We start from the raw sequence: 24021 nt of genomic DNA on the forward strand, positions 1-24021 counted from the left end.
CAGCATCACTAGCCGCTAGGAACAAGCAAATTAAAGCCATGATAAGATGCCACTCATCGTGACAGTCACCCAAACCCTCATCTATTACTAGCAGAAGTCCCAAACGGTATGGCTGTTGATATATGCAATGACCCACATGCATCTAAAGTATATTTTGCTGAGAAAAAGAAGCCAGTCTCATGAAATCAAATACTGCTTGATGTTATTTGCGTAACATTCTTGAAATGACAGAATTATAGGGATTATATATGCCAGATTAAGTTGCCAGGGGTATGATGTGGCTAACGAAAAGACAGCATGGGAGAGTTTTGTAGAGGATGCTGGAACAGTTCTGTGTCCTGATTGTGGTTGTGGTTACATGAATCTATGCAAGCAATAAAACTTCATAGAGCAATTCAAAATGACTAAGGGCATGTAAAAACTGATGAACCCTGGGGGAAGAGGGAATGGGGAGTTAGTGTTTAACAGGGTCAGAGTTTCCGTTTTACATGAGTAAGAAAGTTCTGTACTCGAGGGCACTGAAGATCCTGGGCCACTGGGCCGTGGGATGTAGCACAGGGGACCGCGGCCCCCAGGAGAGTCTACACTCCCGGCTTTCCTACCATCACGGAGATCTCTGCCCCCCTGGGGCTGAGAGACCCCAACTTTTCTCCAAGTTGAAGCTGCAGGGCCTTGAGATACCACCAGCCAAATGTCATCCCACAAAGTATCTGTGGTGGCACAGGGCAACGGGGCTCCAGCCAGTAACAGGGAAACTGACACAGTGGAACTGGCTGGACTGCAACCCCTGCTAGAAGAGAAAGGCAAGCAAGTAATCGCCAACCCAACCAAAGCTGAAGAAGAGCAAACATGCCCAGTGCCCCAGGACGAGGTGGAAGTGGTGCAGGTACTGACACTTCCCCTGCAAGCCCACCAGGCCATGGAGAAGATGGAGGCGTTTGTGTATAAGGTCTGGGAGGGGCGCTGGAGAGTCATCCCATATGACATGCTCCCTGATGGCTGAAGGACAATGACTACCTGCTACGTGGCCATAGACCACCCATGGCCTCCTTTCCGGCTTGTTTCAAGAGCATCTTCTACATCTATACAGAAACTGGCAACATCCAGACCCATCTGCTTGGTTTTGTGCTGTTTTTCTTTTTGGGAATCTTGACCGTGCTTAGACCAAATAGGTACTTCCTGGCCCCTCTACAGGAGAAGGTGGTTTGGGGGATGTTCTTTTTGGGTGCAGTGCTCTGCCTCAGCTTCTCCTGGCTCTTCCACACTGTCGTGTCATTCAGAGAAAGTCTCTTGGACTTTTTCCAAACTGGACTATTCAGGGATCTCGCTACTGATTATGGGGAGCTTTGTCCCCTGGCTCTTTCTATGGCTCCCCACAGCCACAGCTCATCTACCTCTCCATTGTCTGTGTCCTGGGCATTTCTGCCATCACTGTGGCACAGTGAGATCGGTTTGCCACCCCTAAGCACCGGCAGACAAGAGCAGGAGCATTCCTGGGACTTGGCTTGAGTGGTGTTGTGCCCACCGTGCACTTTACTATATTGCTGAGGGCTTTGTCAAGGCCACCACAGTGGGCCAGATGGGCTGGCTGTTCCTCAGGGCTGTGATGTACATCACTGGAGCTGGCCTGTATGCTGCTCCAACTCCCGAGCACTTCTTTCCTGGAAAATTTGACATATGGTTCCAGTCTCATCAGATTTTCCATGTCCTAGTGGTGGTGGCAGCCTTTGTCCACTTCTATGGAATCTCCATCCTTCAGGAATTCCATTATGGCCTAGAACAGCGGTTCTTAACCTATGGGTTGTGAGCCACAGGATCTGTTTTAAAGGGCCGCGGCATCAGGAAGGTTGAGAACCACTGGCCTAGAAGGTGGCTGAACTGATGACTCCCTTCTCTGAGCCTTCCCACCTGAGGGGTGGAGGAGGAACTTCCCAAGTGCTTTTAAAAATAACTTCTTTGCTGAAATGAGAAGAAGAGTCTGAGTTGTCTGTTTCTAGAAGAAACTTGATAGAGAATTCAGTATCAGCCAAGCTTCAGCCCACTTTCACACCCACTGGGCAATAAATTTAACATTTCCATTCCCTAGCTGGGAAGGGTAGGGATGGTCAAACTTAGCCATCCCCCTCCTCAGCTAGGTAACTACCGGCCCCTCACAGAGACTGTACTTTGAAACTCATGTTGAGATTTTAGCCCCCCTTCACCATTTTTGAAAAAATAATGGACTGGGACTCTTCAGAAATTCTGGGTTTTTTCTGGAAGAAAATGTTCCTCTCTTATCCCCTTCCTTACTTTGTAACCTGGCTTATAACAGGCCATTCATTCTGTAGCACACTTTTCAAAAACAATTATATAACCTGGTCCCCTCTTTCTAGGGTCTGGACTGCTTACACAGCAGGAAGAATAAAGCCACCAACTTTTACATAGCCCAGCTAATCATGGCAGTGTGTCCAGGCTTAAAACAACTTGAGTTTTAATTTTTTTTCTTGGCAGAGTAATGTAAAATTAAAGTGGGGAAAGATACTTAATATTTAATACTAAGCTTTAAAAAGAAAGATGTTATCATTGCTAGGTATCTTGATGCAAAGACTATGATGATAATAAAAGAAAATACAGAAGACAAAAAAGAAAAAGAAAGTTCTGTACTCAATCAACAGGAAAAGAGCAAACAATCCCATCTATCATTGGGTGGGAGACATGAATAGAACTTTCTCAGAAGAAGACAGATGAATGGCCAATGAACATAGGAACACATGCCCATCATCCCTAATCATCAGAGAAATGCAAATCAAAACCTGAGAGATCACCTAACCTCAGTGAGAACAGCCCACATCACAATGTCCCAAAGCTGCAGATGCCGGCATGCACGTGGAGAGAAGGGAACACTTTTACACTATTGGTGGGTCTACAAACTAATACAACCTGAGAAATACAAGCTGAGTGAATCTAGTAGACTATAAAATATTAACAAGGCACATTAAGAAAAAGAAGTATGGAGAATCTTCAAATAATTCAAAATAGACCTCCCATTTGATCCTGCAATCCCATTCCTAGGCATCTAACCAGAAGAAAAAAATGTATCATAAAGACATTTGCACTAGATTATTTATCGCAGATCAATTTATAATCACCAACATGTGGAAACAACCCAAGGGCCCATCAACCCATGAATGAATTAACAAGCTGTGGTATATGTATACCATAGAATACTATTCAGTCATTAAAAAGGTGGAGACTTGACATCTTTTGTATTAACCTGGATGGAATTGAAACACATTCTGCTTAATAAAGTATTACAAGAATGGAAAACCAAGTATCCAATGGACTCAATACTAAAAGGAAGCCAGTAGACAATTTAATACATACCCACATAAAAGAAAAACTCAGTTTAATTCTAGTTGGGGGAAGGAGGAATGAGAGAGAGGTTAGAGGGCAGGAGGGAGGGGGATTGATGCTCCCACTTCATGGGCACAATGTTAGGGTATATGGCACACCTCCTGGGGGCAGGGCAAAACTACAACAGGGACTTTACCTAACAAACGCAAACCTCGTAACCTGATCATTTATATCCTCATATTAATCTGAAATAAAAATAAATAAATAAATAAATAAAAGTTTAAAAATAGAAAATTTCTGGAGCTGGAGGTTCACCAACAATGTAAATATATCTGATACCACTAAACTATAGTCTTAAAAGTGGTAAAATATTATATTTTATGTTATGTGCATTTTGCCAGATTGAAAAATGCTGGTGAATTTGGAATAAAGTGTCTAGTAAATATTATTGTACCAATGTCAATGTCCTGGTTTTGATAATGTACTATGGTTATGTAAAATGTTAATTTGGGGGAAAATTGGGTAAGAGGTACCCGGGACCACTCTGTGTTATGTTTGAAACCTATATGTGGTTCTAAAATTCTTTCAAAATAAAAGTGTTTTAAAAAATGAGAAGAAAATGTATCTTGATATTTTACAGTCTACTATATTCACTCAGCGTTCAGCCTATTTTGACAGGGATAATGCAGTTTCCATGTGCCAAGATGATTAAATTTATAGGTTGTATTATTCATTCTCTCTCTTTCTCTCTCTCTCTCTCTCTCTCTCTCTCTCTCTCTCTCTCTCTCTCTCCCTCCCTCCCTCCCTCCCTCCTTTTAGACAGGGTCTGGTTATGATGCCCAGGCTAGTTTCAACTTCTTGGACTCAACCAATCCTCCCACATCAGCCTCCCAGGGGGCTGAGATTGCAGGTGAGCACCACTTCATTTGGCTACATTTTTATCTCAACCAATCATCAGAAATGAACCTGGGTGGGGTGGTTCACACTTGTAATTCCCGTGCTTTAGGAGGCCAGGGTAGGAGGGCCCCTTGAGGCTAGGAATTGAGACCATCCTGGTCAACGTATCTAGGGCCGCTTCTCACAAAAAAAAAAAAAAGTTAGCTGGGTGCAATAGTGCTCCTGTAGTCCCCATTACTTGGCAGACCGAGGCAGGAGGATGGCTTGAGCCTAGTAATTTGAGGCTGCTCCAACCACAGTAATGTTTGAAGGGGAGAAATGGGAACATTTGTGCCTTTCTGGTAGGAATTTAAAATGGTATGGCCTATGTAGAAAACAGTTTGGCAGATCTTCCAAAAGTTAAGCATAGAACTGCCACATGATCCAGCAATCCACCCAAAGAACTGAAAAGAGGGCCTCAAACATGTATTTGCACACCAATGTCCATTGCAGCACTATTCATAATTCACAAAAGGTAGAAACAACCCAAATCCATCCATCGAGGGATGAGTGAATGAACAAAATGTAGTATACCCATACAACAGAATATCGTTCAGCCATATAAAGAAATAAAATTCTAATCCCTTAGCCAGGCATTGTGGCGGGGGCCTATAGTCCCAGCTACTTGGGAAGCTGAGGCAAGAGAGTCGCTTAAGCCCAGGAGTTTGAGTTTCCTATGAGTTGAGGTGTCACAGCACTCTACCAAGAGTGACATAGTGAGACTCTGTCTCAAAAAACAAAAAAAGAAGAAGAAATTCTGATCCATGCTACAACGTAGGTAAACCTCAAAAACATGCTGAGTGAAAGAAGCCACATACAAAAGGTTACAAATTGTATAATTCTAGATATGAAATGTCCATAACAGGCAAATCCATAGAGACAGGAAGCAGATTAGTGGCTGCCAGGGGCTGCGGGAGGGGGAGTGGGGAGTGACTGCTAATGGTGACAGGATCTTCTTTGGGTGGAGATGAAAATGTTTTGGAACTAGATAGAGGCTGTGGTTGCACAACAATGCCAATGTACTAAATACCACTGCATTATTTTATTTAAAATAGTTAATTTTATGTAATGAGCTTATTCTCATCTAAATTTAAAAAATAAACTTTAAGAGGTCACTGCTCTCAACAGTGGAGAGCCATGGACTCATCCTAGTGTTTGAGCAGCTCCAGCAGAAGTGGGAGAATTCCCAGGGAGGCCCAGAGCCCCCAGCACACAGGAGCAAAGGGGAAAACCCAGAATGAACCGCAGTCACCTCCTCCCCAAAGAGATGGGCACAGCAGGGATGGAGTATGGAGCAGACAATTAGCAGATGCCCTAATAAAACACAAGGGACTGAGCCCAATGTCTGAGGACAGAGGAATAAATTGCACTCTGCCAGATCTTCCTCTTCCCTCCTGTGGGGCTAAAGACCTTCCCCTCATCTCACATGGCCCAGGACCCTTTCCCAAGAAGAAGTGACTTACCTCCTGCCAGACATGTCCACGGCAGGACAGACACCTCCCTCAGGTGAGTAGAGAAATGATGAGATGGAGATAGAAAAAGAAAGAGACAGAGATGAGAGAGAAACTGACCAACCAACCAGACAGGGAAAGGAAATTGCAAACGGGGGGTTATGGAGTCTCCAGCCAAGCCTGCTGTGTGACCTTGGGGAAGTGACTTTGCCTCTCTGGACCTCAGTTAACTTATCTATAAAATGAAAATAAAATGAAAAGGAAGCCCCACTAAGAGGCTCCAACTTTTAGGTCCCACATGGCAGAGTTCTAGAGCTTTGAAGCAAGAGAGATTGTGAGATACTCGATAGTTAATGTTTCTCTCCAAGCCTCCTCATCCTGTAAATAGAGGTAGGTGTTCTTATGTTAGAAGGTTAAGTAAGAAGGCATGTTGAATTCCTTTCATGGTGTCTGGTGCACAGGAAGCATATAATAAATGTTAGCTATTGGTAGCAGGGTAATAGGGAGGCAGTGCAAGAATTTAAGGAAAGGAGAGGCAGGTCATTTGGTCCTAGAGGTGGCCAGAGTGAACTAGGAGAGCAAGCTGGATCCTGAAAGATCAGTGAAGAGGCAAGTTTGAGAGTCTAAGAGTGACAAGATGAGAATCTGGTGGGGTGCTAGAAAGGAGAGGGGAAGTTCGGAAGGAGAGAGGGAACCAGGTAAAATGGTCAGGAAACAATGAGTGGGGCTTGAGGGGACCTGGCTGCTGCCTGCATCGCTGCCTGGATAAGAGATGACTGGGTGGTCAGCTAATCTGGGTTACAGAAAAAGAACCAGAAGTGGGGATAGATGCTGAGCTGGGTTTGACAGTAGAGGCTGTGAGGGGCTAAATGAGCCCAGCAAGGGCAGAGGGGCACCCAAAAGGTGTTTGCACCATCAGGATGAGAGCTCAAAGGACACAGCTACCTAGGCCAGAGAACGGTGATGGAGTCACCCACCCATCCGTCTCCTAGTAGTTCCTGGAGGGTGGAAACCACATCGGGTATACGCATGCAATATTTCAGGAATTTTTAAAAAGTGTAGACAATAATTCAATCCAGAATACAGCTTGTATTCATCACCCAATTTAAGAAGTAAAAACATTACAGATAAAACCAATGCCCTGTGTACATTCCATTTATCTCTCTCTCTCTCTCTCTCTCATTATTTAGTGTTTATCATCCCATCACATTTTTTTTACCTTTACAACATGAGACAGAGTCATAGAATTGTGTTGTGTTTTAAACTTTATATAAGTGACATTATTCTGTGTACAACCTTCTATAATTATTTTCTTCTGCCTGAATTATGTTTTTGAAATTTATCCAGATCAATGCAAGTAGTTCCACCTTTCTTCTATTTCTGTGACTCCATAAATATCCAAGTAGGAAGATCACATCTGATGCATGCACCCTACTGTGGATGGATATTTCTCCTTTCCAAATATTCTTAAAGGTGTCTTCCCATGCAACTAGAAGGAAATTCTGTTTGATGGAACATGCATGACTTCAACTTCATTAAATGTCACCAAATTTCTCTCCCAAGTGTTTGTACCAACCAGCAAGCCTTCCTGAGGTGTTTTTTCTGTTCCGTGACCACCCCATGTTTGCTGGTGTCAGATACTTCGATTTTGGCCAGTGTCCTGGATGTGAATGACATCTCATTGTGATTTCCTGGTTATCAGTGAAATTGAGCATCTTTTAATTTGTTGAATGGCCATTTGAAGGGTCAGGGATGTCTCTTTTGTGGTGTGCTTATTCATAACTTCTACTTGGTTGTGAGTGAGAAGAAACTGTCTTTACCATCATCTCAGAATCCCCTTCTGCAGCTTGGGGAATGCTTTGCTGAAGATACTCAATAAGTAATCAATAAATTAACAAGAAAGTAAGAAGAGAGTGTAGACTTGCTGGCAGGAAATGATGGGGCCAGCAGCAGGCAGAGGGGCCAAGAGAGAAAGATCCTCTCCATATCCAGAAAACCAAGTCATTGAAGGGCAGAGGACCAAGAAGCCACTGTGGGCTCAGCCATCAGAGAAGAAAGGATTTGATGTGGGTCTCTTTTTTTTTTTTTAAATTAATGTGAGGGTACAAAGAAATAGGTTACAATGTGTGCATTTGTTAGGTAGAATCCCTCTTATAGTTGTGTCCCACACCCAAGAGGTGTGCCATGTACCCTAACATTGTGCCCATTAAGTGGGAACATACCAATTGTTCTGGTATGTTCTGCCCTCTGCCTCTCTGCCCTCTCCACCTTCCCTCATTCCTCCTTCCCCTAACTTGAATTGAATTGAGTTTTTCTCTTATGTGGGTATGCATTAAATCATCTACTGGCTTCGTGTTAGTATTGAGTACATTGGATACTTACTTTTCTATTCTTGTGTTACTTTATTAAGAAGAATGTGTTTCAACTCCATCCGGGTTAATGCAAAAGATGTAAAGTCCCCATCTTTTTATGACTGAATAGTATTCCATGGTATATATATATGTCATGGTTTGTTCATTCATTCATGAGTTGATGGGCATTTAGGTTGTTTCCACATGTTGGTGATTATAAATTGAGCTGTGATAAACAATCTAGTGCAAATGTCATTATGATAAAATGATTCTTTTTTTCTTCCGGGTAGATGCCTAGTCATGGGATTGCAGGATGTGATTATCATGGATTTCTGATGTGAGTTCTTTGAGGAGTCTCCATACTTCTTTCCCAAGAGGTTGTATGAGTTTGCAGTCCCACCAACCGTGTGTTCCCCTCTCTCCACATCCACGCCAGCATCTGCAGCTTTGAGACTTTGTGATGTGTGCTATTCTCACTGAGGTTAGGTGATATCTCAGTGTGATCTTGATTTGCATTTCTCTGATGAACAGGAATGATGAGCACTTTTTTCATGTTTGTTAGCCATTCATCTGTCTTCCTCAGAGAAGATTCTCTTCATTCTATCTCTTGCCCAGTGATAGATGGAATTGTCTGCTCATTTTGTTGATTAATTTGAGTTTTCCTATATTCTAGCTATCAACCCTTTGTCAAATTTGTAACATTCAAATAACTTTTCCATTCTGAAGGTTCTCTTTTTGCTTTAATTGCTGTGTCCTTAGCTGTCCAAAAGCTTTTCAGCTTTAAGTATTATTTGTTTATTTTTGTTGTTGTCACAATTCCCACAGAATTCGTCTTCATAAAATCTTTCCCCAGGCCAACATCCTCAAGAGTTTTTCCCACACTTTCTTCTAGGATTTTTATCATTTCATTTCTTAGATTTAAATCTTTTATCCATCTTGAGTCAATTTTTATAAGGTGTGGGTCCAATTGCAGTCTTTTATATGTAGTTACCCAGTTCTCCCAGCACCATTTATTGAATAGAGATTCTTTGCCCCAGCATATGCTCTTGTTTGGTTTATCAAAGATCAGATAGCCATAGGAGACTGGTTTCATCTCTTGGTTTTCTATTTGGTTCCATATGTCTATGTCTCTATTTTTGTGCCAATATTATGTTATTTTTCTCACTGCGGACTTATAATATAACCTAAAGTCTCACAGAGTGTGATGCCTCCGGCTTTGTTTTTATTATTAAGAATTGTCTTGGTGGGCGGCGCCTGTGGCTCAGCAGGTAGGGTGCCGGACCCATATACCGAGGGTGGCGGGTTCAAACCCGGCCCTGGCCAAAACTGCAACAAAAAAGTAGCCGGGCGTTGTGGTGGGCACCTGTAGTCCCAGCTACTTGGGAGGCTGAGGCAGGAGAATCGCCTAAGCCCAGGAGTTGGTGGTTGCTGTGAGCTGTGTGATGCCATAAGCACTCTACCAAGGGCGATAAGGTGAGACTCTGTCTCCACAAAAAAAAAAAAAAAATGGGCGGCGCCTGTAGCCCAGTGAGTAGGGCGCCGGCCCCATATGCCGAGGGTGGCGGGTTCAAACCCAGCCCCGGCCAAGGCAACAAAAAAAAATAGCTGGGCGTTGTGGAGGGCGCCTGTAGTCCCAGCTGCTCGGGAGGCTGAGGCAAGAGAATCACGTAAGCCCAAGAGTTAGAGGTTGCTGTGAGCCGTGTGACACCACGGCACTCTACCCGAGGGCAGTACGGTGAGACTCTGTCTCTACAAAACAAAAAAAAAGAATTGTCTTGGCTATACAGGGATTTTTTTCTGTCTGTTCTATACAAAAGGAAGAACTATTTTTTCCAGTTCTTCAAAGTACAATATTGGTATTGTAATGGGGATTGCATTGAATCTGCAGGTGGCTTTGGGTAGTATAGACATTTAGGCAATATTTATTCTTTCCATCATGGTATTTTCTTCCATTTGTTAATGTCTTCTGCTATTTCTTTTCTCAGGTTTCATAATTCTCTCTGTAGAGGTCCTTCACCTCTTTTGTTAGTTATATTCCTAGGTATTTCATTTTCTTTGGAGCTACTGTGAAGGGAATTGTGTCCCTTCATAGGATGTGATTATTTTGGAGTATGTTCCATGGGCTGGTGAGAAGAGCATATATTTCTTAGCTTTGGGATGGTGTGTTCTGAATATATCTATTAAGCCCAATTGTTCTATGCTCATGTTGAAGTCCCTTGTATCTTTGTTTAGTTTCTGTTAGAGGATCTGTCCAATTCTGTTAAGAGTGGTATGAAAGTCCCTAGCTATTATGATGTTATGGAATATCATATTGTTCAGACCAATCAAGGTCTGTTTCATAACTCTAGGAACATTTAAGTTGGGTCCATAAATATTTAGAATTGAAATGTCCTCTTGTTGTATTGCTTCCTCAACCAGTATGAAATGACCTGATGTGGGTCTAGAAAGCCGGAAGGGGGGATGGTGCCTGTGGCTCAGTGAGTAGGGTGCTGGCCCCACATATCAAGGATGGTGGGTTTCAACCTGGCCCCAGCCAAACTTCAACAGAAAAATACCTGGGCATTGTGGCGGGTACCTGTGGTCCCTGCTGGTAGGGAGGCTGAGGCAAAAGAATCACCTAAACCCAAGAGCTGGAGGTTACTGTGAGCTGTGATGTCACAGCACTCTACAGAGGGCAAGAAAGTGAGACTCTGTCTCTAAAAAAAAAAAAGAAAGAAAGAAAGAAAGCTGGAGGGAAAAAGAGTGGAAGCAGAGAAAATGGCAAGTGAGCAATCTTGGACAAAGACACCTGTGTGTCTGGGATATGAGTTGAGAATTTGAGATTTGTGATTTTGTTCTAAATGTTATATGGAAAGTGTGCTATGTGGAGGTTAAAATCTAACTTAGTATTGTAAAAGCTCCACCTTCCTGCTTAGTGGAGATGTTATTGTAAGGACCAGAAGTGGTGTGGAAAGTCATGTGGAAAGAGAATTCCAAGCAATGAAAACAGCAAGTGCAAAGGCACCAGGGCAGGAGCATGCCTGGCTTGTTCAAGGACCATCAGAGACCATCAGAATGAACCTGGGAGAGTAAAAAACAAGATCAGAGATGATGGGGTGGAATTTCTGTTAGGGTGTTATAAGCAAGGACTTTGGATTTTTCTTCAGGGATAGACTTTGAACAAAGGGCTAATGAAAACAAATGTACGTTTTTAAAGGATTTGCCCATAAACTGTGGTATATGTACCATGAAGTACTAGTCAGCCATAAAAAAGATAGTGCCTTTACATCTTTTGTATTAACCTGGATGGAGTTGAAACACATTCTTCTTAGTAAAATATCATAAGAATAGAAAAGCAAGTATCCAATGTACTCAATACTAATATAGACCAATAGATAAATAACTACACACCTACATAGGAGAAGAACACAAATGAATTCAAATCAGAGAAGGAGGAGGTGGAGTGAAAGGGGATAGGGAGGAGGAAGGGGATCAGTAAGTTCTCACCTAAGTGCACAGAGTAAGGGTATACAGGAAACCCCCTGGATGAAGGGCTCAACAACTTGAACTTTACCTAAGAAATGCAAACAATGTAACCTAATCAGCTGTTCCCTCATATTAATCTAAAATTAAAAAAAAAAAAAAAAAAAAAAAGGAGTTGCCCAGATGTCATGTGGAGATGAGGCCATAAGAGACCAAGTGTAGAAGCAGAAAAACCAGTCAGGTGACAACTGCAAGATCCAGGTGCTAAGGACAATGGCTTGGAGTAGAAGGGGGAGTCGAAAAGGTAGTGAAACCTGTTTGGACATTTGGGTATATTTTTAGGTGGAGTCAACAAAATTTGCTGAAGGCTCAGATGTGGGTGTGAAAGAAAGACAGTCCAGATGATGCCAAGGTTTTAGGTGTGAATAACAGAAGGATGGAGCTGCCAGGTACTGAGATGGTTTCAAAGTGATAGTCACCAGAGCTCTTGCATCCTCAAAAAAACACAAGATTATTCTTGTAACATAAATAATATCATTCAAAGTGTTTAGTCTTCTCTCAGCGTCTACTGATCTAATAGAATAGTCATTAAAAGCAAAATCCTAGTTCTCATAATACTGTCCAAGATTTTTATGTATTTGAAATCTTACCCATTAATTAAGTCCCAGAAATTGTTGGTCATGTTTCTTTGATCAGCTTAAATTTTATTAATATTTGTTTTACAGAACATTAATGTCATCCTTTGATCAACTTTTAGGATTAAATAAGTGTACTTTTTTTTTTTTACTTTTGTCATCAAACAACAAATTCATTATGAAATTTAGTAGTCCCCCAATACTATCTGCACCACCATCACCTTCTCCCAGGACTGAAATTTATACTGTTGGTTTTCAAATGGCATATTTGATATACTGTCTTAAAATTATACTTGTGTTTCAGCATTCTTTTTGTTTTTTTGGTTTTGTTTTTTTTTTTCAGTGTTGGGCCAGGGTCAGGTTTGAACCCACCACCTCCAGATATAGGGCCAGCACCCTACTCCTTTGAGCCAGAGGCACTGCCCAAGTTTCAGCATTCTTTTAACCAACTTTTATGAGTTCAGTCACTTTTAATGTATTGTTTGGAGCCTATTGTTATGTATCATTGGATATGTTATTTTTAGCTTTAATGACTGAAATATTTCTTTTCTTTCTTTTTTTTTTTTTTTTTTTTTGAGACAGTCTCATTTAGTCACCCTCAGTAGATACCATGGTGTCTTAGCTCACAACAACCTCAAACTCCAGGGCTCAACAATTCTCTTGCCTCAGCCTCCCAGAGTAGCTGGGACTACAGGCACCCGCCACAATGCCTAGCTATTTTTAGAGACAAGGTCTCGCTCTTTCTCAGGCTGGTCTCAAACCTGTGAGCTTAGGCAACCCACCCGCCTCGGCCTCCCAAGTGCTGGGATTACAGGTGTGAACCATCTCGCCTGGCTAAAGTATTTCTTTCTTGTAAAGCCAAATGAAGTATTAACATCCTTCTTAGAATTGCATTTATTAAAGCCAAATCTTAAAAAGAAAAAATCATTATTTTCTAAGCGCTTACTCCTTTCTCACAATTTTTGTTGAGAAGAATTTATAAAACAACATGATTTCTAAACTTCTTTTATAACTCCAGCCCCACCAGGTTGTTCATCTGGGTTTGAATAGTTCTTTAATTCCCTTTTTAGGTACCTTTGGTTTATTCTGTGTTTATTGGACGCATGGTGGCAAAGACAAAGTTTTGAGAAAAGAGTTTAAAATGATTCATTTGAGTTAGGACTTTTGTGTGTGTGTGTGTGTGTGTGATTTTTGGCCAGGGATGGGTTTGCACCCACCAGTATGGGACCGGCGCCCTACTCCTTGAGCCACAGGCGCCACCCTGAGTTAGGACTTTTTTGGAATCATCTTATGTTTGTTATCATTGAGCACAAAGACTGAATGATACCAAATTAAAATATCCAGAACGTTTTTTGTAAATTTTGCCTGAGACTTCAGACTTAACTACATATCTGTACAAAATCCAAGAAGGTTTTCATGTAAATATTTTTCATCAAAATGACAGTTCTAAAATACCACCAGAGCATCACAAACATCATTCAGCCATGTTTTAGGTTAAATAAATTGAGTTACATTTTTTACTCTTCAGATTTTATTTCAAATGTTGCTCTGAAATAAGTCACACCACCCCGTGTGGTCAAGAACAAACCTTAAACTACTTTCAAAGTCCTGAATTTCACTTTTTATTTTTTTTTTTTTTTTTTTTTTTTTTTTGTAGAGACAGAGTCTCACTGTACCGCCCTCGGGTAGAGTGCCGTGGCGTCACACGGCTCACAGCAACCTCTAACTCTTGGGCTTCCGCGATTCTCTTGCCTCAGCCTCCCGAGCAGCTGGGACTACAGGCGCCCGCCACAACACCCAGCTATTTCTTTTTTTATTGCAGTTTGGCCGGGGCTGGGTTTGAACCCGCCACCCTCGGCATATGGGGACAGCACCCTACTCACTGAGCCACAGGCGCTGCCCCTGAATTTCACTTTTTAAATAAATTATGGGAATAATTTTAATGACAACTTTGAGGCTTCATTGATAATGGTTGAGTGGCAAAGTGATGCCCTTATCAGTTTTACTTGTTATTGGATTTCTATTAAATATTTTATTTCTGAAAAGTCTCAAATGCTTTTAACTATGCATTAGAATGGTTTAAAAACCCTGTATTCCTTTATAGGTGCTTTCTCTCTGCTGTGTCAATGTTCTTTTACTTAAAATATGTTTTTTCCTAGAACTCTTTATTATTCCATTGCTTTATAGGAGAAAATTGAATAATGATGCTCTTTTAATTTTTCCTCACCAACTATTGTGAATTTTATTTACTTGAGCCAAATACTAACAAAAAAATTATTGCCAGATTAAATAGTTTAGTATTCACATTTTCACCTTCTTCTTTTTTCAGATTAATGTGAGGTACAAACAACCAGGTTACAATGTTTGCATTTGTTAGGTAGAATCCCTCTTGTAGTTGTGTCCCACAGCCAAGAGGTGTGCCCTGTACCCTCACATGGTGCCCATTCAGTGGGAGCACATGATCCCCTCCTCCTCCCTTGTTCCCCTTCCTTTACTTGAATAACATTGAGTTTTACTCCCATATGGGCGTATTAGATCATCCACTGGCTTCATATTAGTATTGAGTACAATGGATATTTGATTATCCCTTTCTTGTGATACTTTACTAAGAAAAATGTGCTTCAACTCCATCCAAGTTAATACAAAAGATGTAAAGTCTCCATCTTTTTCTGAATAGTATTCCATGGTATACATACACCACAGTTTGTTAATCCATTCCTGAGTTAATGGGCATTTAGGCTGTTCCACAGTTGGCAATTTTTAATTGAGCTGCGATAAACAATTTAGTTCAAATGTCTTTATTTATTTATTTTTTTTTTTGTAGAGACAGAGTTTCACTTTATTGCCCTCGGTAGAGTGCCGTGGCATCACACACCTCTCAGCAACCTCCAACTCCTGGGCTTAGACGATTCTCCTGCCTCAGCCTTCCGAGTAGTTGGGACTACAGGCGCCCGCCACAACACCCGGCTATTTTTTTGTTGTTGCAGTTTGGCTGGGGCTGGGTTTGAACCTGCCACCCTCGGTATATGGGGCCGGCGCCCTGCTCACTGAGCCACAGGCGCTGCCCAGTTCCAAATGTCTTTATGATAAAATGATTTTTTGCTTCTGGGTAGATGCCTAGTAGTGAGATTGGAGGATCAAATGGGAGATCTAATTTGAGTTCTTTCAGGATTCTGCCTACTTCTTTCCAAAGAGGCTGGATGAGTTTGCAGTCCTACCAACCGTGCACAAGTGTTCCCTTCTCTCCACATCCATGCCAGCATCTGCAACTTTGGGAATATGTTTTCACCTTCTTTTCCCCCAGATTACTGAGGGATGATTGATAAATAAAAATTGTATATACCTTAAGGTATACAATGTGATGATTTGCTATACATTGTGAAATGATTACCATAATCGAGCTAATTAACACATCCATCCTCACATAATTACCTTTTCTTTTGTCGTTTGTGGTGAGAATACTTAAGTTCTACCTTTAAGCAAACTTCGAGTATACAATGCATTGTTGTTAACAATAGTTGACTAGAGGGTACATACACAATTTACTCTTCTTATAACTGAAACTTTGTCTCCTTCAATCAATACCTCCTTATTCCAAGCCCCCAATCCCCCAGGAAACACCATTTCTTTCTTTCTATGTATATATCTCTCTCTCTCTTTTTGAGACACAGTCTCACTTTGCTGTCGCCCTGTGTAGAGTGCTATGGCGTCATAGCTCACAGCAACCTCAAACTCTTGGGCTTAAGCGATTCTCTTGCCTCAGCCTCCCAAGTAGCCGGGAGTACAGGAGCCTGCCACCTCACCCGGCTTTTTGTTGTTGTTGTTGTTGTTGTTGTTGTTGTTGTTGCAGTTGTAATTGTTGTTTTAGCTGGCACAGGCTGGGTTCGAACTCACCAGCTTTGGTGTATGTGACCGGCACCCTACCTACTGAGCTACAGATGCCGCCCTCACTCTCTCATTTTTGAGTTTGATGTTTTGATCTCATGTGTGAAATTATGTAGTATTTGTGTTTCTGGCTTATTTCACTTAACATAATGTCCTCCAGATTCATGCATGTTGTCAGAAATGCCAGGATTTCTTTCTTTTTTAAACAATCTCACTTCTGGATATATAGAGGATGCCAAAAAAATGTATATACACTTTTTAAACTGTATTAAAATTGTAGCACTCAATATATACATTTGTTACCTTGCGTCTTGTATCTCTTGTAACATTTGTTATCTTGTATATTGCATCTTACATCTCTTGTAATTGCAGAAGTTAAACATGGCTTGAGTGTTGCAATTTTAATACTTTTTTTTTCATTCTTAAAATATGTATACATTTGAGCGGTGCCTGTGGCTCAAGGAGTAGGGCGCCGGTCCCATATGCCGGAGGTGGTGGGTTCAAACCCAGCCCTGGCCAAAAACCACAAAAAAAAAAAAAAAGTATACATTTTTTGGTAACCTCTGTATATCCAAAGGCAATGAAATCACTATCTCAAGGAAATATCTGCACTCCCAGGTCCATTACAACATTGTTTTTAACTTCTAATGCACAGAATTTGCTACCAATACTTATAACACCCATACCATAAGCTACCTGTGTTCTTGTTTAAAAGTTTTTATTTTTAATTGCAAAAATACAAAGTTGGGTGTTGTAGTTTCCAGTGAGTCTTACTTTACACAGTAGTGAAATTGGTCCAGGTTTCTCTGATTTCCACAAGAATTGGATATTCCAGGACTGCAGTTCACTGTGAATACCAATTCTTCACTGTTCTCACATAAATATAGGAGTATCATTCATGATATTTAATAGGAATTTTAAGATTATTCAAACTTTGTTGCCTGTTCATTCTGGATACTTAAGGTCTTCATGTTTCATTATAAACCCTTGAATTTATAATTACCAAAACATCACATACTTACAACTTATGTAAAAGTTACAATGCACAAACAATAAAAACCAAAGTATATCTTTTTATTTTTTAGTAAACCTTAACTATTTAAAAACCAGAACTGACGCTCAGCACCTGTACTCAGTGGTTAGGGTGCCAGCCACATACACTAAAGGTGGCAGGTTTGAAACTAGCCCAGGCCTGCCAAACAACAATGACAACTACAACCAAAAAATAGCCGGGCGTTGTGGCAGGCACCTGTAGTCCCAGCTATTTGGGAGGCTGAGGCAAGAGAATCACTTAAGTCTAAGAATTTGAGGTTGCTGTGAGCTGTGACGCTACAGCACTCTACTGAGGGTGATGTAGTGAGACTCTGTCTCAAATTTAAAAAAATACATAAATAAGTAAAAATAAAACCCAGAAATAATGATAAATTGGCACTTCTCCTATTGTGCAGAGCATTTCATAGACACACATCGTGCTGTTCACAGTGACATAGGCCACATTGGTAGAAAGCTCCACCAATGTTTCTCAGCTGCCACCTATGTATCATAGCTAAGATTGTTGCAATATTAGCTTGAAATTTCAGTTTACATTATAATTTGTATTAATTGTATTATTCTTTGGAGGTACTATAAGGATATCTGCCAGCCTGTGCCAAATGTTTCTGAATTTTAACAAGACAATTGTACAGGGAATAGGACTATGGCTGGATATTAATCTTAGATCAGCAATAGGATGTCATGGCTGCTCTTGACATGCAAGGACAGATGATATTTTTGAAGACTGTTGAGGTCCAATGGAGCAGAGAAAATGGGTAGCTGGAATGGAGAAGGGATTTTTTTAAAGATAAAATAAATTTTAGAATTTTTGCATCACAGTTTGGATTCTCCCCAAGACAAGTTTTGAATCATGGATTTGAGTGTAAATATTTAGGAGGTTAGGCATGATGGCTCATGCCTGTAATCCCAATACTTTGGGAGGGTGAGGCAAGTGGATCACTTGAGGCCAGGTGTTCAAGACCAGCCTATGCAACATAGCAAGATCCTCATCTCTACAAAAAATAGAAAAATCAGTTAGATGTGTTGGTGCATGCTGGTGGTTCCAGCTACTCGGGAGGCTGAGGCAGGAGGATTGCTTGAGCCTAGGGGTTTCAGGCTGCAGTGAGCTATGATGATACCACTGCACTCTAGCCTAGGGCAACAGAGGGAGACCCTGTTTAAAAACAAACAAAAATGTTTATTTAGGGGCGGCGCTTGTGGCTCAAGGAGTAGGGCGCCTGTCCCATATGCCGGAGGTGGCGGGTTCAAACCTAGCCCCGGCCAAAAAAAAAAAAAAAACCCAGGCAAAAATGTTTATTTAGGGGTGGCGCCTGTGGCTCGCGAGGAGTAGGGCGCCAGTCCCATATGCCGTAGGTGGTGGGTTCAAACCCAGCCCCGGCCAAAAACCACCAAAAAAAAAAAAAAAATGTTTATTTAGGAGATAATACTGAGACCTATTGAGCATGTGGAGAAGAGAAATGGGAATGGAGGCTCCCACTCTGGGCACCTACAGAGTGATTCTGCTAGGGGACCCCGAAAGACCATAGAACACCCCCCAGAACTGCCCCAGTCAGGAATGAGGAAGAGGAAGGCAGGAATTCACCCAACAATCCCTGGCTCTCGACAGCTAAGGGTCACTCTTAAGGGCATCAATTCCCAGGATTGCCTTCATGTGTAAACTGTGCTGCCCTGTGGCCAGATGAAGCATTCAGGCACAGAGGTGCAGGGTGGTGAAAGTAAGCCAGGATCGGTGTGCTTGGAAGCTATCTAGCCAGCTGCAGATGACATGCTGCAGGCTGGCTGGGGGACAAATGAACAGTGTCTGCTCCAGTTTATTTATTGATGAGAATGAAGGAGCAAATGGGGATAGGAAAGAGTGGGGAGAACTGTCGAACTTCTGAAACCAACACGAGGAGATGAGATCGGGGTGCAATGGCCTTGAACGTCTCCACCGTTTTTTGGGTTTTTTTCCAATTGTTCTAGGATGTTTACAGAAGAGGTGAACCTCACCCAGGTCTCGGAGTTCCTGCTTCTGGGCTTCTCGGAGGACCCTGGGCAGCAGCAGCTGCTGTTCATCTTCTTCCTGAGCACATATGTAGTCACAGCTCTAGGGAACCTGCTCATCATGCTGGCCATCTCCAGCGACACCCGGCTTCACACTCCCATGTACTTCTTTCTGGCCAATCTGGCCTTTGTGGACATCTGCTTCACCTCCACCACCATCCCCAAGATGCTTGTCAACCACGTGTCAGGATGCAAAGGGATCCCTTACGCAGGCTGCCTGACCCAAATGTTCTTCTTCATCTGGTTTGCTGGCATCGACAGCTTCCTGCTGACCGCTATGGCCTATGACCGCTATGCGGCCATCTGTCACCCTCTGCATTATGCCAGGACTGTGACGGCACAGCTCTGTGGTCTCCTGGTGGCGGCATCCTGGACCTCTGCCTTCGGGAACGCCCTGATCCACACAGTCTTACTGACCCGCCTCTCATTCTGCACCCACAACCGGGTCCCCCATTTCTTCTGCGATCTGAGCCCTCTGCTGAAGCTGGCCTGCTCAGACACCTTTCTCAACAACCTGATGGTGTACACCGTGGGCGCCCTGCCGATCATCACCCCTTTTGTGGGCATCTTAGTCTCCTACACACGCATCTTTGGGGCGGTGCTGAGGATCCCGTCTGCAGGTGGGAAACGGAAAGCCTTCTCCACCTGTGGTTCTCACCTCTCTGTGGTGTCCCTGTTCTATGGGACACTCATAAGGGTCTATTTCAGCCCCATGTCCTCCCACACGGCCCAGAAGGACACGGCTGCTGCAGTGATGTACACCGTGGTCACCCCAATGCTGAACCCTTTTATCTATAGCCTACGTAACAGCGACATGAAGAGTGCGTTAGGTACCCTCATCAGCTGGAAACCAAATGTTATCCAGTAAACACAGGATTGGGAGGACTGAGCCCTCAAATACACACTCACCTGTCTTGAATTTTCTTGCACAGCCCCCATCTTAAACATTTTCTTCTTATGCTTTCAATTCTTTTTTTTTTTTTTTTGACAGAGTCTCAAGCTATCGCCCTGGGTAGAGTGCTGTGCCATCACAGCTCACAACAACCTCCAACTCTTGGGCTTACGAGATTCCCTTGCTGGTGGCGCCTGTGGCTCAAGGAGTAGGGTGCCAGTCCCATATGCCAGAGGTGGCGGGTTCAAACCTAGCCCCAGCCAAAAACCACAACAAAAAAAAAAAAAAAAAGAGAGAGAGAGAGAGATTCTCTTGCCTCAGCCTCCCAAGTAGCTGGGACTACAGGCACCCGCCACAACGCCCAACTATCAGTTCATTTTTTTATTACTTTATTTTTCCACAAACTATTTATTGAACATCTATTTTAATATCTTGGGCACTCTTTTAAGGGCTGAGGATGCAGAAGGGAAAAAAAAAAATCCTTGACCTTGTGGAGCTTACACTCCAAAACGCAGGACACTGCGGGGTTAAAAGGAAGTGCTCCAGAAACCAGAGAGACCAAGATTCAAGTCCCTGTTTGGACTAAGGTTCACGACAAGCTGCTATTACAAAAAAAAAAAAAGACCTAAAGTGCAAAGGCTCAAAAGTCACAAGCTTTTGCAGACTGGACTCTGTCTCTTTAGCAACAGTTTCTTCAAATAATAAATAGTAGACATCTGGTCTAGTTGCTCTAGTTTAGCTAATTCAATTTCTTGGAATGATATCCCATGTTTGTTTGTTCGTTTGTTTGTTGAGACAGGCTCTTACTCTGTCACCCAGGCTAGAGTGTCATGGTGTCATCATAGCTCACTGAAACCTCCAACTCCTCAACTCAAATGATTCCCCTGCCTCAGACTCCTGAGTAGCTAGGAAGACTACAGGCACCCACCACCACACCTGGATAGTTTTTCCTTTTATTTATTTATTTGTTTTGAGACAGAGTCTCACTTTGTCACCCTCAGTAGAGTGCCGTGGTGTCACAGCTCACAGCAACCTCAACCTCTTGGGCTCAAATGATTCTCTTGCCTCAGCCTCCTAAGTACCTGGGACTACAGGTGCTCACCACAATGCCTAGCTATTTTTAGAGACAGAGTCTGGCTCTTGTTCAGGCTGATCTCAAACTCTTGAACTCAAGTGATCCACCCACCTCGGCCTTCCAGAGTGCTAGGATTACAGGCGTAAGCCATCATGCCTGACAGTTTTTCCACTTTTTTTTAGAAATGGGGTCTCCTTCTTGCTCAGGCTGGTCTTGAACTCCTGGCCTCAAGCAATCCTACAGCCTCAGCCTCCCAGAGCCCTAGGATTACAGGCATGAGCCATCTCGCCTGGCCCTGATGTTCTTTTCTGGCCAGAGTTCTTTTTGTCTGTTTAATTTGCAGCAGTTGCTTCCTTGAACTACCCACATCTTTATCACTCTGTTATCTAAAACAATCGCCTGGAGAGGCAAGCCCCCTATTACTGCTATTTAGAAAACAGGAAGCTATTGGTCTTTCCAATCTGGTGATGTTTTTGACTCTGAAGGATGACCAGCTCTGATCTAAGTTCATATGTTTATTTTAATTCTTGGCTTACAAACAGCAACAAGTGGCCCACTTTTGGTGACATTCATGCTCTTTCCTATCATTCTAGAAACACAGGTTCAGTAGACAGTGATTTACCTTTTAGGTTATCTCAGGTGATGGTCTTAGTAAATGTTGTTCTTTGACATAGCAGAGGTTCCCTACCTTTCTAGCCTGCAATATTTGTGTCCTCACTTCTGGACCACTAAGCTAATGTAATGAATTTTCCATTTTCATATTGGCAACTCACCACTTCTAGAACTGATTTTTGTATTAATTAGAATTAATGCACCAAGCATGGTGGCTCGTGCCTGAAATCCTAGTACTCCGGGAGGCTGAGGCAGGAGGTTCATTTGAGGCCAGTTGTTTGAGACCAGCCTGAGCAAGAACCTCATCTCTACAAAAAATAGAAAAATTAGCTGGGTATGGTGGCACATGCATGTAGTCCCAGCTACTCAGGAGGGTGAGGCAAGCAGATCACTTGAGCTCAGGAGTTGGAGGTTACACTGAGCTATGATGATGCCACTGCCTTCTAACTGGGGTGGCAAAGACAGGCTCTGTCTTGAGAAGAGGAAGAAAAGATGGACAGAGAGAAAGAAGAATGAGAGATCAAGAGAGAAAGAGGAGAGGAGAGAAGGGAAAGGGAGGGGAGGGGAAGAGAGGAAAGGAGGGAAAGGGAGGGGTAAGGATGGGAGGGGAAGAGAAGAGGAGGGGAGAGATGAGGAGAGGAGAGGAGAGGCAACGAGAGGAGAGGAGAGAAGGGAAGGGTAAGGATGGGAGGGGAGAGGAGAGGAGAGAAGAGAAAGGGAGGGAAGGGGAAGAGAGAAGAGGAGAGAAGGGAAAGGGAGGGGAGGGGAAGAGAGGAGAGGAGAGGAGAAAAGGGAAAGGGAGGGGAGGGGAAGAGAGGAGAGGAGAGGCAAGGAGAGGAGAGAAGGGAAGGGTAAGAATGGGAGGGGAAGAGAGGAGAGGAGAGGAGAATGGCTTATTTGCTGTATTAGTTTTCTAGGGCTGCTATAACAAAATACCACAACTAGGTGGCTTAAAGCAGCAGTCCCCAACCTTTAGCACCAGAGACTGGTTTCGTAGAAGACAAATTTTTCCATGGAATGGGAGTTGGGGAGATGGTTTCAGGATGATTCAAGCACATTACATCTCCACCTCAGATGATCGGACATCAGAGTCTTATGAGAAGCATGCAACCTCTATCCCTCACATGTGCCGTTTACAGTAGGGCGCCTGCTCCTGTGAGGATCTAACAGCCACTGCGTGTCTGACAGGAGGTGGAGCTCAGAGAGTGATGTGAGTGATGGGGAGAAGCTGTGAAGATAGGGGAAGCTTTGCTCACTCAGCCTCTGCTCACTTCCTGCAGTTTGGCCTGGTTCCTAACGGGCCACTGACCAGACTGGTACCAGGCCACAGCCTGGGGGCTGGACACTGCAGATTTGAAGAACAGAAATGTACTGTCTTACAGTTCTAGAGCCTAGAAGTGAGATTAAAATGTCTGCGGTTGTGAAGGAGAATCATTCCACATTTCTCCCCTAACTTCTCAGGGTTTGCTGCCCGTCTGTGGTGTTCTGTGGCCTGCAGATCTTCTTTCATCTTCACATGGCATTTCCCTTGTGCGCATGTCTGTCCCCACATGTCCCCTTTCTATAAAGACACCAGTTATATTGGATCGGGGGCCCACTCTTCCCCAGTACAACCTCTCATAACTATACACATGAAAAAATCCTATTTCCAAACAAGGTCACATTCTAGGACACTAGTGGTTAAGACTTCCACATATGAATTGGGAGGAGGAGAGACACAATTCAACTTGTTAAAAAGGAAGATTCTAAAAAGAACTCTAGTGGATAAATGGTACAAGAAAAGTAGATGTTTATTTCTTTCTCGTGTAACAGTTGGAGTCCTAGGGTGGCGCCTGTGGCTAAGTGAGTAGGGAGCCGGCCCCATATACCGAGGGTTGTGGGTTCAAACCCAGCCCCGGCCAAACTGCAACAAAAAAATAGCTGGGCGTTGTGGCGGGCACCTGTAGTCCCAGCTGCTCGGGAGGCTGAGGCAAGAGAATCGCGTAAGCCCAAGGGTTGGAGGTTGCTGTGAGTCCTGTGACGTCATGGCACTCTACTGAGGGTGGTAAAGTGAGACTCTGTCTCTACAAAAAGAACAGTTGGAGTCCTAGGTCAGTGGGTGACCCCACCCCTTTCAATCGCTCAGAGACCCAAGTTTCCTATATCTTATTGCTCTCACATTTCCCGGGACATTATTCTCATCTATAAGATGGAATCTGTGGACTCTAGATTGCTAAAAAATAATCAGAGAGCACAGAAAAGGCAAGCCTAGCATATTGAAATTTGAAAAAAGGACTCTAGTGGTTAAATGGTA

At 42.9% G+C, this 24021-nt stretch overlaps 1 protein-coding gene and 1 pseudogene across 1 annotated transcript; both read left to right on the top strand.

Moving 5' to 3' along the window:
• The first annotated feature begins 691 nt into the window (after window positions 1-691).
• On the top strand, window positions 692-1807 carry LOC128581013 (adiponectin receptor protein 1-like; annotated as a pseudogene).
• A 17262-nt stretch (window positions 1808-19069) lies between these two features.
• On the top strand, window positions 19070-20017 carry LOC128581014 (olfactory receptor 1361-like). The gene has a single exon (XM_053583473.1). It carries the CDS (start codon window positions 19070-19072, stop codon window positions 20015-20017), a length of 948 nt encoding a protein of 315 aa, XP_053439448.1.
• The last annotated feature ends 4004 nt before the right edge of the window (window positions 20018-24021 follow it).

This window comes from Nycticebus coucang, chromosome 3 (assembly GCF_027406575.1).
Source record: "Nycticebus coucang isolate mNycCou1 chromosome 3, mNycCou1.pri, whole genome shotgun sequence".
NCBI classification, from domain to species: Eukaryota; Metazoa; Chordata; class Mammalia; order Primates; family Lorisidae; genus Nycticebus; species Nycticebus coucang.

Bases quoted from the DNA above. Each gene is read 5' to 3' on its own strand.
- LOC128581014 (XM_053583473.1), top strand. From the start codon at position 19,070: ATGTTTACAGAAGAGGTGAACCTCACCCAGGTCTCGGAGTTCCTGCTT.